The sequence below is a fragment of the Apostichopus japonicus genome, chromosome 8, assembly GCF_037975245.1.
Source record: "Apostichopus japonicus isolate 1M-3 chromosome 8, ASM3797524v1, whole genome shotgun sequence".
NCBI lineage: Eukaryota > Metazoa > Echinodermata > Holothuroidea > Aspidochirotida > Stichopodidae > Apostichopus > Apostichopus japonicus.
Genome location: NC_092568.1, coordinates 10,638,364 through 10,656,219, shown reverse-complemented (window position 1 = coordinate 10,656,219; position 17,856 = coordinate 10,638,364). Strand labels below are relative to the sequence as shown.

At 34.1% G+C, this 17,856-nt stretch overlaps 1 protein-coding gene across 1 annotated transcript; it reads right to left on the bottom strand.

Moving 5' to 3' along the window:
- Positions 1 to 452: 452 nt before the first annotated feature.
- Positions 453 to 10,074, bottom strand: LOC139971803 (uncharacterized). Its single transcript, XM_071978545.1, has 2 exons — positions 9,532 to 10,074; positions 453 to 5,271 (listed from the first exon to the last, which is right to left on the bottom strand). The coding sequence occupies exons 1-2, from the start codon at positions 9,556 to 9,558 to the stop codon at positions 4,519 to 4,521; spliced, it is 780 nt and encodes a 259-aa protein (XP_071834646.1). The 5' UTR covers positions 9,559 to 10,074; the 3' UTR covers positions 453 to 4,518.
- Between the last annotated feature and the right edge of the window lie 7,782 nt (positions 10,075 to 17,856).

Here is a 17,856-nt window from a genome sequence, read left to right as displayed (position 1 = left end):
ATATTTCACCAGCGAATGTAATGATTAGTTGTTTTGCAAGTTATTGTTAGTTTTTTTTCCGATAGATGTCATAAATTTGACGACTAAAACAGATGAAAATGTGAAGGAGCAGATATGTAATCAAAACAGATGTTCAAAACATACTTCTGTGTCTTTTTTATTTTAATTTTTAAATTAAATATCGCCGTTGGATTTATCTTTTAAGATGCATATATTTTGTCTTCTGGTTAGATCGATCATTAAGCCTATTATAGATAAGATGAGAATTTAGTCATTCGAATAACTTTTCGAAAGTTCATAAATTTAGAGAGAATACAACCCTCCATTTAATATATGCTACTTAATCAAACAGTTACGTAAAAAATATCTAAACAAAAAATGACATTTTAATGTAAATTTAAAGAAAATAAGAACATGACTTTCAAAGAGAAAATTCAAACACGGTGAAAATGTCGTATTTACATATTTGTAAAATTTTATTGACTTGATTAAGTCATCACGGTTGGCTTAAATCACTTACTATACCAGTTAAATCTGATTATCACTGAAATAGATAAAAAAAAAATGTTTGATGTTTGAAAACAAATTAGAATCAAAGAGATGAAAGCAGTTACGTAATCACTCTCTGGAATAGAATAGTGTCACTGTACCCTTTACCCTGCGGCTCAACCTCTCCACATCACCCCTCCCCATCCCTCGCATACAGAGACCCGTGTATAGGGTTGACGAACCCCTATACCTTCGGTTAATAATCAGGTCATCGAAAAGTTGCCATCATTCAAAGTTTAAACCGATTGTATTGGAAATAAATATAGCTCAAAGGTACCAGATAGTTTCATTGCAGTGTTAGTTTTTCGTTAAATTCTTAAATAAATATCGAAATATACTACCGGTTCACACTTTTGATAAAACAACAGTAACGTTTATTAAAAATTCCTTGGCGTATATTTTCAAGAAATTGTTGGCAGCATTGTCAAGAACTAAATCATTTTTTTGTTTAGTCACATGACTTACTTAAATTATTCTCTCGTTGAGGGTACTGCGGTATGGAAATTAATGGCTGTAAAGCCTCAACGAACTCTTACAAGAATACGTTACACTCTCCCCGCCTAAAATATAGGAATGTATGCCGAATGTCACTGCACGATTTTTTTCATCCTTTCTTCTTACAAGATGGTATTTTAACACACATGTCTGCCTATGGTAATTCACTGGAGTGAATTTATAAACTTGGTATTATAATAACCCTTATTACATATTACGTAGAGGTATTCATAAAACTTTTAATTGCACTCGACGATTTCACCCTGGACTAATCATTCATTTCGGTTCACGGTGAAGAAAAGAGGGTGGGCTTCAGCACCTGACGGAGACAAAATTTCACACACTAAAATTATGAAGAAAAAAAGAGTTATCTTGAATGAATTATTGAATGCGATAATCTTTGGTGAAAGAAATTAGACAAATGAAGTTCGTATAACCCAAACTGAGGTCAAAGGTTGTAGTTGATACAGATTATTACGTCATAATTATGACACTTTAAATATGACCCATTCTGAAAAGGATCAAATGTTGGTAGTTATTATAGTACTTACAACAACAAAACAAACGGTATTAAAGACTAGTTGAGTAACTTCCAAGAAGTAATAAAAAAAATGGAAACTCAAAAAAAAAATAATAATAAAGCGATCAAAAACTTGTATAAGGAAAGAAATTTGCCCTGAGCGATAACTTTTGGGATTGTTAATCGCACCCTAATTGCACAAGAAAACTATGAATTGTCAGTGTACAGGCAAGAAGATGTCTTCCTAATTCTAACTAAAGAGAAATCAAAAGCAAAGAATGTTGGAATAGTCGTCGTTCAAAAAGTTTAAAGTTAAAACGGAACTCGACATAGTTCCTTGTCGAAGTGTTTAAAAAAAAAGTGTCAATTATTTAGACATAGTGTACATAGCGATATAAAAGAACTGAATGACATGGTCTATTTATAATGAAGAGATAGTTACATTGATAATGGAGACTATACATTAACATATTAGTTAAGACATAGTATATCGTATGGTACCAAACGGTTTGTTATAATTGAGTGTAACAACCGGATCAGCACTATACAACACATATTCACTTATTATACACCACGGTGTAATAAGGTTTTTTTCGTGATTGCGGCATGTAGGCTATTCACAACAAACTAGGAATACTGCTCAATGGAAAATGATGTCTCAATTTCAGATTTATATCATCCAAGAGAAATTAAAATAGAAATTATTGGTCCAATTCCCGATTTCATAACTTGTTCTATTAATCACTGAGGTATATATATACTGTGAAATATTGAAATTTATTCATATCTTCAATCAGGAAAATAAGATATACAGTAGAGTATGACGTCACGGATATGTAACAAAACAGGAACCTATTTCTGGTTTTAGGTTTAAAGTTTTAAGTCCAGATACTTGTAAGAAGCTTGTACATAATGTCGCAAGCATGTTTTTTTGTTTGTTAATTAGGTCACTTAATCTACCAAAAAAATTGTGGCAATTTTGAAAGGAGACCCTGTTGTCTTAAAAATAAAACTTACAAACAATGAATTTCAAAAGGTATATCGAGATAATGTGAATTTCGTTTACGAGTCGTTACAGAGTATTGATCAATGTACTATATGCTATAATCACACTTGTCTACAGAGCAGTGTTAGGGTTCAATTATACGCCTGCATGGAATTCAAGAAAAAATGTGCCATTATAATTAAATCCATTTGTAAATTGTTTTGTCGTGGTACATGAAATAGTGGTAATATGAAATAGTATGCACTTGTACTATCGTTACCATAGTCGTGTGTTACACACAATTCTCACGTCATAAAACGAGACGAGATGGCACCTTTAAGTCACGTGACGCAACGTAACAGTCATATGACATAGTAGTGGTATAGCAGTATAGTTTTGTTCATAACTTTAAATTTTTCATTCTACCCCCCCCCCCCTCTCAAATATAATCAGAAATGCCAAGATAGGCTTTTGCTGAAAGAATTTACAACAAAATTATCTAGTAATAAAAATTCCATCTGATGTTTACAACATTTATGAAATAGTTGATGTAAATTTTTAAAAATCTTATAATTTCGTACATCAGTTTTGGTGGGCGTTAAAAACATGTAAATAATTTGAAAGGTCCATCTTAAAACGGAATTTTATTAGACATTTTTTTTTAAGAAGAAAGGCGGGGGGGGGGGGGGTGGGTGGCACTTTTAAAAATCTTAGTTTGTACTTTTAGTTATATCCGACCTAGTTAAAAAAATCAGATTTTATAGTCTGACTCGAAGTTTTAAAATTATCAAGATGTTTGCTCCATGTTACTCTTCGCATATACTTGATCAAACCGTTTATGATTTTTTTAAATTTATTATGGACAAAATCGTATTCATAGTATGTGTGGTATCTTTATAATCACTTATCGTGAAACTCCAAATAACACTTATTTAGTCTCTTCTACAGAAAACATTTTTCTTTTTGCGGATGGAAATCACTTAAAATGTATTTGTTTTTTCTCCCTTATTTTTCATTACTCTAAAGTTAACCTGTACAGAACCAACAATTGGTAAAACCTACTTAGTGACAAATATCTCGTTTATAAAACAACGTTTATATGAAAGTAATTTCAAGGTTATTTATACTGCCCTTTCCAACGTTACTTTAATCGAACATTCCACGAAGGACAAAACATACACACCTCAATGATAGTCAGCAGTTAACCGATAAATTTCCGAACTTTTACATTTCAGTGACATAGGGTACTGTACCGGTAAACGTTCATTGAGACGTTTCTCTGTAAATTATAATAAAGACTTACAATTTCGATCTAAACGCTCGATGGCGTCTCCCTAGCCATCTGACGTCATCACTAACTGTCAACCGAACGTTCGTTACTGGCAGGATTGATAAATAATTGCTAAAACGGCTGGTTGATGAGGTTAATTTCTCTTACCATTGGCCTATATATTTTTTATTTTTGGTCGGAAGAGATCGTGGTTCGGGAAAAGCCCTTTCTTTTGGCAATCTAATAGAATGATCACTAAATGCAAATTATCAATTTGAATTGTTACACTGAAATGTCAATTCATTTTGTCAGATGAAAGTTGGAATATATTTGTAAAACTATTCTATTCATGAATGAGGGAGGGAAGGAAAAGCAAATACAAAGAACCTGATATCAAATTATCCAAAATCTCCGTCCTTTCTTAACAAAAGGTCAACATGGACACCATCAAACCGTATACTAATAAATTAAAAAAAAAGGTTCATATCGCTCTGCGATATAAAAACACTTAAAATACTATTTACGATCGCTTAGCACACTTGGAAAGCCGTTGTTGGTGAATAGTTGTCATATAACATTCACAAAATGTCTTCTTGTCTTTTGTTTTGTTTTAAGTAGTTTTGGCAATTCTTGGCAGCAAGATTTAAACGTCTTCTCTCTCTTTCTGTTTTTCTTGTTTGTTCCTCAAAAAAGTCTTGGCTAACAATTGTACACCATGTAATGTAATCTTGCAAGTTCACTTTTTAAAATCGAGACTTCTGCTCGTAATTTCATATTGTCTTGTTCAAGTACTACCGCCCTCAAAGCAATCTCTTCCTCCTTGGCTCGCCTTGCGTCTCGAGACCGTTTAGCTGCGTCGTTATTTTTACGACGCCTCTCCCAATATGCTTGATCCTTCTTCTCTTCGGGGACAGGTTTCACCTTTTTCCTGCTACACTCACCGAGGTCTTCCTCGGGTTCTATCCGTTCTGTCTGAGCGGCCCTTCTCCTACGGGACGCCAACAGTGCAGATAATCTTAAACTCGACATAGATGCAGTGGTACTTGCCGATTCGGGTACCGAGAATCCGTAAAATGGATACGCACCGTAACCGGCCGACGTCAGCGCGGACGCAGGAGCGTCTGGCAGAGGGAAGCTATTGGTACCAGTTCCCAGTGGGTGGGTGCTGACTGCCAGGGCCTGATATGGATAAATAGGTTTATATGTGGTACCAGACAGCCGTGACGCGAATGTGACGTCCAATGTCTTTACGGAATGTATGGGTTTGATTGAGTTACTGTCATGTTTGGCGCTTGACGACGAAGTTCCCAAAATGGTCGAAATATCTAGTGCTGAATTTCTTTCCCTCTTTACAACTCGAGGTGGAGACGGGGATCTACATCTTGGAGATGGACTACTGCGGTGTGACACCGGTGAACTGTTTCTGTGGACGACTTCCATTGCCATTTTCTTCTGTAAGAGGGTAAAATAAAACATAATTATTAAAATATGACAACATAAGCTATAGAAATTTAAGGAATACTATGCTTGAGAAAGAAGCTCATGTTTCGATAAAACACTGATTTTTTTATTAATGTCGCAATATTTATTGTTGACACGTGTCATATATCCTCCTGAGGTTAGTAACTTTGACTACGGCAATAAAGGATCTTATTCAGACATATAAAAAAATATCATCAAAGATAGAAAGATAGAAAATAAAGCTAATTCCCTAGAAAAAGTAAAAAGGCAACAAGTTTTTGTTGTTGTATTTTTCTAGTCGATTTTGTTTTTTCCATACTTTCTTTTAGTTTTTATTGCTTCACATAATTTAGTGGAAGAAAAATATTGAATGTCACGGGCGTTTAAATATAAAAGATCCCCCCTCCCCCCCCCCCCCCCCGTAAACAGATGAAAATGAACGTTTCTTTGTATGTAAGATTATAGCTGTAATAAATTCACCACATTTCAACAGCCGAACCGGCTCATACCTCACCGATGGACTATAAGACTGAGTTAGCAGTCCGCAAACTGTTTTCTATTACATTTTAACTTTGTGATGAAAATTAAACAAAAATGCAGCTGATTTCGTCAAAATCGGAATCAAAAATAAATAACAATATTTTACTGTTTGCCTTATTAATAGTGTAGATATACACTGCAGTGTCAATCGACCAAACTTTTCAATTTTACTCTCTGTGACGTTATTATTAATTCAGACAACATTAAAATGAACATTTATGTTTTTAATTGTAAGGAACTATTTTAGCCGTAAGGAATAATTAAGTTTGTTAAAGAAAACGTATCAAATCATTTTATTCCCCCACCCTCCCCAAATATTTTTACAAAAACGTGCCATATATTTTTTCAATCATTTTCTTTCACATACTGTATAACGGCGAACATTAATGTTCATATTAATCTGTTATACGATTTACTCTACAATACACAAAATAATCTGTTTATTTGTTATCAGTGGATATGAAATAATAACGGAAGGCTACGAGTGTTCAGTTTAATGATTAATGGGACCCTTGAACTTGATGCTCTTGAACAATGGCCTTAATATCAGGATTAAGCTTGGTTAATTTGAGACGTAAATCGCCGCGATGTGTTATATCCAGGATACCACGTTTCTTGGTTAGAATATCTGTTACAGTGCTAAATGCGTACTCAACTAGATAGGAAGGCCCCCACCCCTACCAATTCCCCTTTCTTCTCAATTTCACCCCAAGACTTTTCAATTCCCCCCCCCCCCTGGGCCCCGGTTGAGAAGTACTATAGTCTAAATGAACGATGACGGGGAAAAATGATCTTATATATATAACTTTATTCAGGTATGAAAACAAAACAGAGGTGTTGAACTAATAACGTGATGTTGTTAATTTCCCACCATAATTCGTCGGTTGCTTCTACCACCGAAGTAAAAGAAAGGAGGGCATACGTTTTGTTTGTCAGAGAGTAAGTTTAGATAAGCAAATAATCTAATCGATATTGAAGCCTATTTCTGAAATAGCCAATCTTTGTGTTTATTCATACCGTTGACACTCAAAATAAAATTGGCTTGTTGCGCATAGGCCTATATGAAGTTTTCTTTATACCGTGGGGAAAAATTGCGTTTTTGTTAATTCATAGCCAATAATGGGCGTAATGTTTTCAGAAATATAAATATAGCCAAACGTTTACATCAGATCAGCAGAGCATGTATTATTCCTTAGGTTTTTATTATTACTATTATTATCATTATTTTTATTTTTTATTTTTTTATGAACGGTCATGTGTTTGTGAGTTATGTCCAAATCCAACCACTCCACCCAAAACAAAAGAAGATTATTTTCAAGTGTAGCAAAAGCCCTAATTGATGCCATCAAATTTGAAACAAAGAAAGAAAAAAAATGTACCAGGTGACTTCATCAATTTTGCGAGAAAAAAATCTTATTTATCGAAAAATCATTGTCAGCCAAAGCATGTATATTGTGGCATCAATAAATTAATGTTTTACATGATGGGCAAAATGACTTTTTTCACAATGAACTTTTATTGTTTTAAATTTAACTTACATAAATGACGCAAAATCAAGTGGCGATGAATTGACAACTCGGATGAGTATAGCTTATAGAGGGAATGCACATATGGTCACAGAAAGGTTTTTTTTGTCCCCTTCAAAATATTACTATTAGTTAATAATTGAGTACAATTGAACCTTGATTCAACCCGATTAAGCAAACCGCTGATCGTACAATTGATAATAATTAATAAGATAAATCATCCTTCATAACAATAAATTACACAGACAAAAGAATTTATAACAAATGCTTCAACTCTATAACGTCTTCAGATTATGAAACAATAGTTCTTAGTCGGAGATTTCTCAAATAGGATTAATACACTTGAACTCGTTATTGTAAACATGAGCTTTAGGCAGTATCATACTTTTAAGATTTGAAAGAACAAGTGTCTTGGCTTAGTTGCTTGTTTTTTGTTGGTTTTTAGCTTTAGCATGTTTGTGTAACTCAAATATATATCAATTTGAATTATCGCTTTAAATGGACGGATAGAAAAATTATTTAAAAACAAAAATATATAGAATGAATATATGTACTATTTTATTTTTATTTTTAGTATTATTATTTATTATTTGTTTCTAACTAGTTTTTTCTTTCATTATCTTACTGCTTTATCAGGTAACTTCACTCATGAATAATCTAGTCAGTAAAGTAGGCTGTTTTACATATGTAATACAAATGGTATACATCTAGAGTCATATTTTAAGAATATAAATTTCCATAGGTTACAAATTGTTCGAATAGAAAATGAATTATTCGACGTGTGGCTGAATTTTCATGTTAAATTTGAACCTTGTCATTACCATTCATTTGATTTGAAATGGCTTAGGGAGCTTTGATAATGAAGATCCTGTCCCCCCCCCCCCCGCCTCCACCTCCCAACCACTCCTTTCCCCCGCGCACACGCAGCCCATATTTTTAATGGTTTTGTAAATCCCAGTATCAAAACACATTTCTTTAAAGTTTTAATAATATATAATGTGAGATCACGTAATATATAGGAATAACACATTTATATCTGGTCTTAGTTATGTACTTTTCGTTACCCCCATCGCCCCCCCCCCCCTCTCCTTTCACATGCGAGCTTCCATATAGTCTAATAGAAAACTACCTTCAGTTATTTCTTTAAAGTATTATATAACCCGCATAACAAGAAGGCGCATATGCTATCATTGTGTAATTTTCAAGGTCAGAAAACGTAAACAGTATAAAAATAACAGCAGTTTATTGCTATATGGCTGTAGACTGTGTGTGTTATATATCGTCACTGGATATTGCGTAAGGTATTGTTCCAAAGTTTGAAATAAGTTCCAGAATTTCTTTTGATCGCAGTTAAAACTATTTAAATTCTTGGTTCATGTTTTGTGTTTTTTGGTGTTTTTTTTTTCATTTCAAACTTCACTCGTATCCATATTCAATCGTTGAATCAGATAATATTCGAGGTTTGACTTTTTGTTTGTGAGTTAAATCAAAGTTACTGGTCTTGCGTTTAGTTACGCGCACGTGCTTATCGACTGTACTTTAATTTTCCATTATCCATTGTCTTTGCTTCATTTGCATACTGCTTAAAAGTAAATATTAAAGTATTAAATAATGATCAATTACTTAAATATTTTACATTTGATTTACAAAATAATTTTGGATTTAATTTTCATTTATAGCCGCGATTATTATGATGAGCGCTGTAGCGAAGAGCTTCGTGAAAACGATCAAAATGTAAATAAATAGATCAATCAATCAAACATGATAATAGAAATGACAAAATATATATATATATATATCTGCTAGATCGTCAGGCAACATGATAACATTAAATCATATTTACTTAAAATTTATATCAGCATAATTCCAACAATTTTTAAAACAGGTTTGCCGGTGTTGCAAAATAATGTTCAACGAACCAAACTTATTAGCAAAAATAAATATAAAAATATTAAATTATTGCGCTCTGCATAGAAATATTAAATACAGTGTAAATACACATGTTTGGACATTTAACAGCAAATTAAAAATATTTGCTCAGTTTCTAGAAAGATACATTCATACCTACATTTTCTTTTCTTCTTTTTGCCCCATGAGTTTTAAACTGTATATTAAAAATGTATATTATTCATGTTTTCAACTCAAAGAAACAGAAACAAAACAAAACAAAAACGTTTGGTCTTACCTTACACTTGAACACCTCCTGTTGCATTATATAATATTATATAAAAATATTTCCCGTTTTTCGCTACGGATCTTCTGCCAGTCTGGGAGGGTACAACACACCATTCAAGGCATACAGGTATAGTCTTCACTTTACAACTTTAACTGGTCCCGTTAAAAAGATTTAAATGCCAATATTATCAATAATGCACTCAGTTGGCAAACCCTCTTTTTGTTATTTTCTTCCAACTGTTCTTAAACAGTGTTTGCCTAACTGGCAATACGTTCCACTTTTCAGGTGCGGGTTATAAGACTCAACCAAACAGAGCTATTATCTACGTCTCTTGTTTTCCCCTCACAAAGTTAGTTATAGACGAAACAGCACATACCAGGTCCGAAGTCAGAAGAGACCTCGCACTTATGACCCTAGAGTAACCTTGTATTTTTAAGTTAGGTTGCACGACTGGCCATTCACAAAATGTTCTAGTCTCTGACCTCGTTCGGGCCACACAAACAGACTCATGCTTTCAAAACCCGGTGTGTGTTTGTACGCCTTTTGTCTGGTTTATTGGCAGCCAAAGTCGAACGGTACCCGCACCCGCGTTCTAAAGTTAGCTCCGCCCACTTTGAAAGAACTTTGGTTTCTTCTTCTCGGACTGGGTAAAGATTGATAAGAGATGTAGTTAACCGCCCCCTATTTTTGGAAGCATTTAGTTAAAGGTCGTAGCACTATTGTGATAAGTGTATATACGATACATTGAATAACGCGTGCAAGCATGAAAACACTGGCAGTAAAATTGTGAGTTTAGCTTATCTGCCTTATATATCAGTACGGTATGTCCAAAGACTTGATTGATTATTGTACATGATTAAATAGGGTACATGCTTATGTGGATTACAAGCCCGGGTCTGTAATGAGTGGTAGTATATTTGACTTTCAAGTGGAGTGTGAGGGTTCTGGCACGGAGCCATGAAAAGAGGGGGGGGGGAGGGGAAAGAGAAATGAGGGGGGAGGGGAAAGAGAAATGAGGGATGGTTGAAAAAATATATATGTATATGTTTATAATTGAAATTGTAGTGAGTTGGAATATACATAAATATATATATATATATATATATCATATAATCATCATCATCATAACTAACATCAAACTCATAAACTTTCATTTCAAACAAATGAATTTAAAATCCAAAGTTTAGACATTTTTCACTTTGCTTTCAAAAATTTTGTAAATATGTGTACATAATATCCGGGCGAAGAAATATTTAGGCCTGAATCAATTTATTGGTTACTTCATCCCTCCCCCATGATGAACCTCAAGAGCGTTGCTTGAAGACAAAATATAAGTCTCAGAGGTTTCGGAAACAACTCTATAAAATACGTTAGTTAGTGACTCAATTTTTTTTCCGCATGTCCACTGCTTTTCATTGGGCCCTGTAAATTCTCAGCATTGGAACTACGTAATAGTAAAAACACGTTCTTGCAATCACAGTTTAAAGACGCCAGAAAATCCAACCATCATGTTTGGATTATATGACAGAGTTCTTTGTTGAGGACAACTCCCTCAACAATCTTATAGCATTTTTTTTTGCTCTTTTTTGGGAGATATCGTATAGTTTTATAAGTTTGTGTCTGTGTCCTCTGGGAGGGTGAGGTCGCTACTTTTACATCTGTGACGTCATAGTCTGTCTCTAGGATCTATTACCTTTTACTTTTACTTTATCTTTGTTTTGTATTTTTTTTTTCATATTTATCAATGTAGAATGTGAAGATTGTTGACCCTAAACCCAATGCCAAACATTAATGTCATTATTTAGAGGTTCAATATTTTATTGATACAGCACTTGCAAAATCCATCTCCTTCACAGAAAATGAACTTTGTAATAAACAACAGAAAAAGAGATGAAATATTAGAAGCAAATGTTGCAAATGATGATGTCATATTTAGACTTGATCAAGTCGTCCCCTTTCAGTGTGTGGGAAGGAAAAGTTTAAAATTGTGGATATCTCTCAAATGGAACAACCTTTCTTATGGCAGTTACCTCTATTACATAGACCAATGATTATGGTTGGGGTTGTGTCCCCTGGCTGTGGAGGTGGGGTGAGGAGGGAAGGGAGGGGGTAGGGAAGTTATTCATCACCGTTATCTCTATCATATTGACCAATGGTGATGGTTGGGTTGGTGTCTTCTTTAAACAATTAAACAACTAGCAATAAAAGGAACAAAAGAAGAGGTTTACTTTTATTTCAATGTATGGTATTGATTTTCATTTCAATAATTTATGTCCACTTTGTGAGCTCACTATTTGAGTTATTGTATATTCTGATTTGTATGTTTATATCATTATGGAGACGTTTGCGGTAGAAAATCATAAATCATACTTTCTTTCTTGTGAGTGTGTGTGTGTGTGGAAATTTGGACAAATTCAGCACCTTCTCATATAGAGGATATAATTCATTTCTTGTAAAGTACTTGAAAAATATGATTTAATTTCGCTTCTCGGTATCTTACAATGATTTAAATATTGAACATATTAACTACAAAATATTGACAAAATGCAACCCCTAATTACTTTAGATTATATCTTTCACTACACTACCCTTCTCCAGTAGCCGATAAGATAACTATATGCGGTTATAATTACATAGTGTTGCTTGTAATCAACCACTTCTAACCCGTGTAATCCATTACAGAAAATTTCGTGTCCCACAAAATTTAATGTTACCCTATATCATATGCTACTCTTTCAAACCGTTGCTATTTACGACATATATAGCTTAAACTTTCCATAAATACGATTTCATACATATTAACATATTATGTTTTCTTATTCCTTTCGTTCAACGTAGCAATATTGAATCGAAAAGGCAGCTGTGATACTTGCATTTAATCAACGTACACCCACCTTCCCCCTCCCCCCCCCCACCTTTTTTACGCCTGTCTCATAACTCATAGATTGTATCGGTATTACAAACAAAAAAACAACTGCACAAAACAATATAGGACACACGGCGGCGGCGGCGGCTTTTTCACAGTTAGGCAACAAAGGTCTCTGTTAATTAGTAACAAGGATATCGAATGACTCAACTTTATATAATACGCTCAATAAATGTCGGGGTCATCCTGCCCCAGATTTTGACCTGCCAAGGTGACCAACCCTTTCATTTCTGATTCTGGTGGCCTTCCGAAATCGATTTCTGTTTGGGTCAGTAGGCGCGGCGTTATACTCATATCGTAATTCGTTGGGTAATGTGACCTCATCTAAATAGCTATAATACCAGCACTTTATATTCACTTTCAATCAAAATGATTTCCCACAGGATGGTTCTTGCCACACTATTACGTCTAATATTATAGGGACCTATATTATCTATACACACATAGCGTATGTTATATAGTGATACAGGCTATACTCACTGGATCTCTCTGATTATACAATCGGCTAGAATATGCTGCATATATTCTACAACTATATATTTTAGTCTTTACCATAAATATTACATTTTGAACTAACGTTACGATTAAAAATAACAAACAATTTATGTCCCCCAATGGCTTGGGAAATATTCGAAAATAGTCCATATTAAAATTTACTACTATTACTTTGACCTGGAAGTAAACGGTTTATTCCAAATATTGAGAATTTGTGTATTATTGACGTTAGCATCTTGCCACTCGTTGGCTGCATTGTGACGTCATAAAGTGAGAGAGAGGGGGTGAGAAGACGGTACACCCCTGTTCAAGCCCACCTTTTTTTGAAAAGCTCACCTGTTTTAAAAATTATGGCATAGACAAGATTTGTAATCGTTGTCTATCTATATAGAGTGCACTAGGAACTCAGCACATAGACACTGCAAACATACATGAAACTTCGGATTTGATTTTCGAACATATGTCTTTCAACTTTATTCGACCACTTTCCACCCAAATAGTGTCCTATCGATAACTCAGGTCTTAGTTTTAAAAAAGTATCAAAGTAGCGCCACCTTTTTTGTTGTGGCCACACAACGTGTGTTTCCTATGTAGTTGGTCATTATAAGAGACACAACATATCAAAAGAAAATTACACACAACCCACCCCCCCCCCCTTCTCCCCTAACAAACATATATAGAGGGCGCTATGGTAAGTGGTAGTGACAGAGCACGGAGATAATAACAACTAACTGGGTAGAGGTGAGGGGTGGATTGGCCTACCAATCAAATTGTGTTCCTCATGACACTCACCACCTGCCCTCTTCTATATCATACTCAAGCTATATACAAATTTGTATATTACTTTTGCCGAAAGTGGTACGCATTATCTTGAAGTTCATCAGTATTGCTCCCGAATATGCTAGAAAATATGATAATGGTCACCCATGATCAAATTTCAAGTCACATTTAACTGCCATCCTTCAGAGAGTTGTAATTGTATTTTCAAACACTTCACAGTGTCTGTGAAAGTCTAGAAGAATTAGAACTTACGAAAACAGTACTTTTGAAAACCTCTGGCAATTTTTAAACTTGCTAACTTTTTTTTTCGTGCCAATATTGATAACCGTTAACTATTCATATTTTCATCAGAATTACATATATACATAGCATAAGCCAGGTTGACGAGGTACAGTGGCATTAATGTAGTAGGCCCTATACCAAGGCAACAATAATAATAATAAGAATATATTTTGTATCCGAGTCATTCTGCCTTAAAAAAACGTTTAACGTTTAAATCCTTACTTCTACAAAATACATAGAGTACGTTTAAGTATATACATAAAACTGTAATTGATTGATTGAACTAAGACACTCTTCGACATTTACTTCATTACTTAAAATTAGATAATTACATTCATTGTTGTGCGATGTTGCGACTTGATGAAAAGAATTAGTTCCATCCGTTACTCGGCATAGTAATTTTCATTACTTTTCTTACAAATAAAAGAAAAGAAATATTCATTTAAGGGGGGGGGGGTTGGCATGGGTGCTGGAAAGAAGCGGATTCCATCTAGATTTGTAGCCTATATACCTTAATCATTAAATTAAGAGATATGCTCAGAAGATTACATATCCTATCACTATATATGTAACTACTGCATCATTACCCCCTCCAATCCCCCACCCCTACAACATCCCTTCTCTATCGCCTTGTCGTTCTTTGCGACGGTATTCCCAGACAAGTCAATTTGCACCCAAATAGGAAAGTGATGTCTTCTTATTACATCGTTTACTTTATACTAGACCTAACCGTTCATTGGTAAAGAGATCTGAAACAACCCCTTCCAAGCTATACCATGCACTTACTCGGCACTGATTGAGGAATTTCCCTTCCATGAATAGCAACAACTCCCGCTCTAACTACGGGACCACTCTTTATGGAACCGCTGCGGATTTTTTAAAAGAGGGCGCCCTTTCACTTATAAACTATATATGGAGCCATCTGCTTGTGTACATATTTCTCTACGACTACACTCACTGTTTATCAACTATCGGAGATGCAGAGAGCGATATTTATATCGAAATGAGTCCCTTGGTTGCACTTGGTTATTGGACAAGCCCATAATTTGAACCAGGAGGGAAATCAAAGCCCCGGCTTTCGAATTTAAGATAACTTACCTCCAATTTGTGTGCTTTAATGACTATAGAATTAAATTTCAAACTCAAGAAAGTATAGATCTATTGAATCTGACATTTATCTTAGATTCTAATATTAGATAACATGTCCATCTTTAGCCTTACATATAAACTTCTGCATTTTGAAGGATTGATGTAGGCAGACGTTCAGTCTTTATCGGTCATAGCCCCCCCCCCTCCCCCTCCCCAACGCACCCTACTCCAACAATGTCTAGTAATGTTTCTTTATCTAGTACGGTTTCAATATATTCAGTTTTAAAATATTCTTAATCTCTGGCATGGTCCAATATGAATTAGTTTGAGTGAAGATACCTTAAATTCTAATATTAAGATATAATGACCGTTCTTTAACCATACATCTAAACCTCCGCACATTAAATGATTGCCTTGGGCGGAAGTTTATATATATATATAGAGAGAGTTGGTTGGTTGGCGTCTATCTTGGCGCAGAGTGCTCTATGTCCAGTGGACAGAGCGGAATATATGTTGATACTAGTTGAGACTAGTGGAACACTAGTAGTTGTAACTCGGAGTTTCACGCATTATAGCGATCGTCAGACAACTGGTAGCTTCAAGTTATGCTCCATGAATATATAGGATCCTCGTCGGGATTACCGGGGATTATACGGTTGTTGGTGTATTGTTCTGCCGGTGTATTCTCTTTTGCGTCCGTTCTGTTGTATATATATATATATATATATATATATATATATATATATATATATATATATATATATATATATATATATATATATATATATATATATTCAGTACATTCAGCTATGAAATATATCTTCATCCCTGGAGTGGTCTTTTAGCGTTAAACTGTAGTATGATGTGGATTGCCTTGATAGGCCCTTAAATAAATGTTATATTCCATTGTTTTATCAAAGTACAAATAAACTCAATTAAAACTATGTTATAGCAGACTTTTATTGAAAGTATAATCAACACAATTTATTTTTTTGTAATAATATATAATAATTTATTTTTTTGTAATAATATATAATAGTTGTAAACGAAATTGTAATTCGAGGCAATGAAAGATGTTTTCCTATTGATATCTGTAGTGCTGCATATGGGGAATGAACCTAACGGTCTGTATGCTAGACTTAAAAAGTTCAGCCGCTTTAACTGTTGAGCCTTAGATGTTTAATAATGCTTAGTTTAGAAATACAAATTAACCCAGACTAATAGCAGTGATTTCTATAACATATATCCAAATTAATTTTGTGCCTAAAGTCATATTTTACAAATTTATAGCGATAAGCAAAATTTTGCTGAAAATACAGTTTCTGCCAGTTTTATCAAATTCATATTTCCCTTTGTCCATGTATTCATGATGAGGGTACTTAATTAAATTATACGTCATTTTAGGTTTTGCGGGACATGTGCATGCGGATCTCGATAATCGGGCTTCAATCTTTATTTGCCGAAGGGGTTTTGCTTCTTTATTTTATTAATTATGCAAGGACACTACTGGATTCCCTCCCACCCAGCCATGCAAGCTGTATCAAAGGTTGAACTAAGCAGGTCTTCTCATATGCGTATGAAAGTAAAAACGAGAAGGGAAAGTAAAAACAATAGAAAACATTTTTAATATAATTAAAACCAAAGTTCCTCTTTACCAAACTTTGATCGATTACTTAACATAAATGTAAGGGGAAAATTTTTTATGTTTTAAATATTTATTCCAGAGGTTTAAACGATGGATATACTTACCTATTAGAGAGAAGAACAAAACTTATGTTATTGCAGTCAGGGTTAACTTTGCCGTTTTGCCTTTCAGATTTCATGTTTTACCGGTATAAACCTCATGTCTTGTCATATATATTGAGGATTGAAATTTATATCAAACTCCTTTATCCATAGCAAGAACAATATTAATATTTATATTAATATATGACTATTATCTAATAAATGATTGACAGAGATATATATATTCACATAATTAACGTTCGTTTTTGATGAAACAGAAATCGAAGTAGTAGTCTCATTTTGGCTAAATTTGGATCATTTAAAGCGGAAACAAAACTTACCATTATGTTTTAGAAGAACATCTCCACACAAATCGTTAAAATATAAAACCCTGATCAGTTCGTGAGATATATGCTCCTCCTATTCCATCAATTATGTTCATTACGGTATATTAAGATACAGATTACAGTTTTGTGTTGAAGTAAGAAAAAAGACTACTCACATATGTTTGTATTATAATGCGACGTATATATAAATAAATAAATATATATATATATATATAGACGCCAACCAACCAAACGTATATATATATATATATATATATATATATATATATATTTATATATATTATATCATGTGTGTGTCAATTTGGGGGGGGGGGGGTAGGACCACGCGACAAAAACAGAAACAGGTGCTCAGTAACTTTGACATTGACATTGACATCATTTATTTCCATCATCAATTAAATACAAGAATGTTGAGCGTAACATTTTTAAGCTCACAGAAAGCACAATGCAATATAGAGACAACATTCGTTGAATGGATATATATGTAGATAAATCAGGATTTAATGGAAATGGAGAAAAAAGAAGCAAAATGCTTATAAATACTTTCCCCCACTAGTCCAACTCCATTCGCAAAGTAGCGATGTGCATAAAGTTTGGAAATTATAGGAGGGGGGTTGCTGGGCACAGTCGGGTGGGAGGAGAGGAGTGAAATTAGTGAACAATATAGTTTCGAACAGATCGTTCAGTTTA

Bases quoted from the DNA above. Each gene is read 5' to 3' on its own strand.
- LOC139971803 (XM_071978545.1), bottom strand. From the start codon at position 9,558: ATGCAACAGGAGGTGTTCAAGTGTAAG. The intron at 5,272-9,531 runs GTAAGACCAAAC...ACCCTCTTACAG, and splicing joins AGGAGGTGTTCAAGTGTAAG to AAGAAAATGGCAATGGAAGT.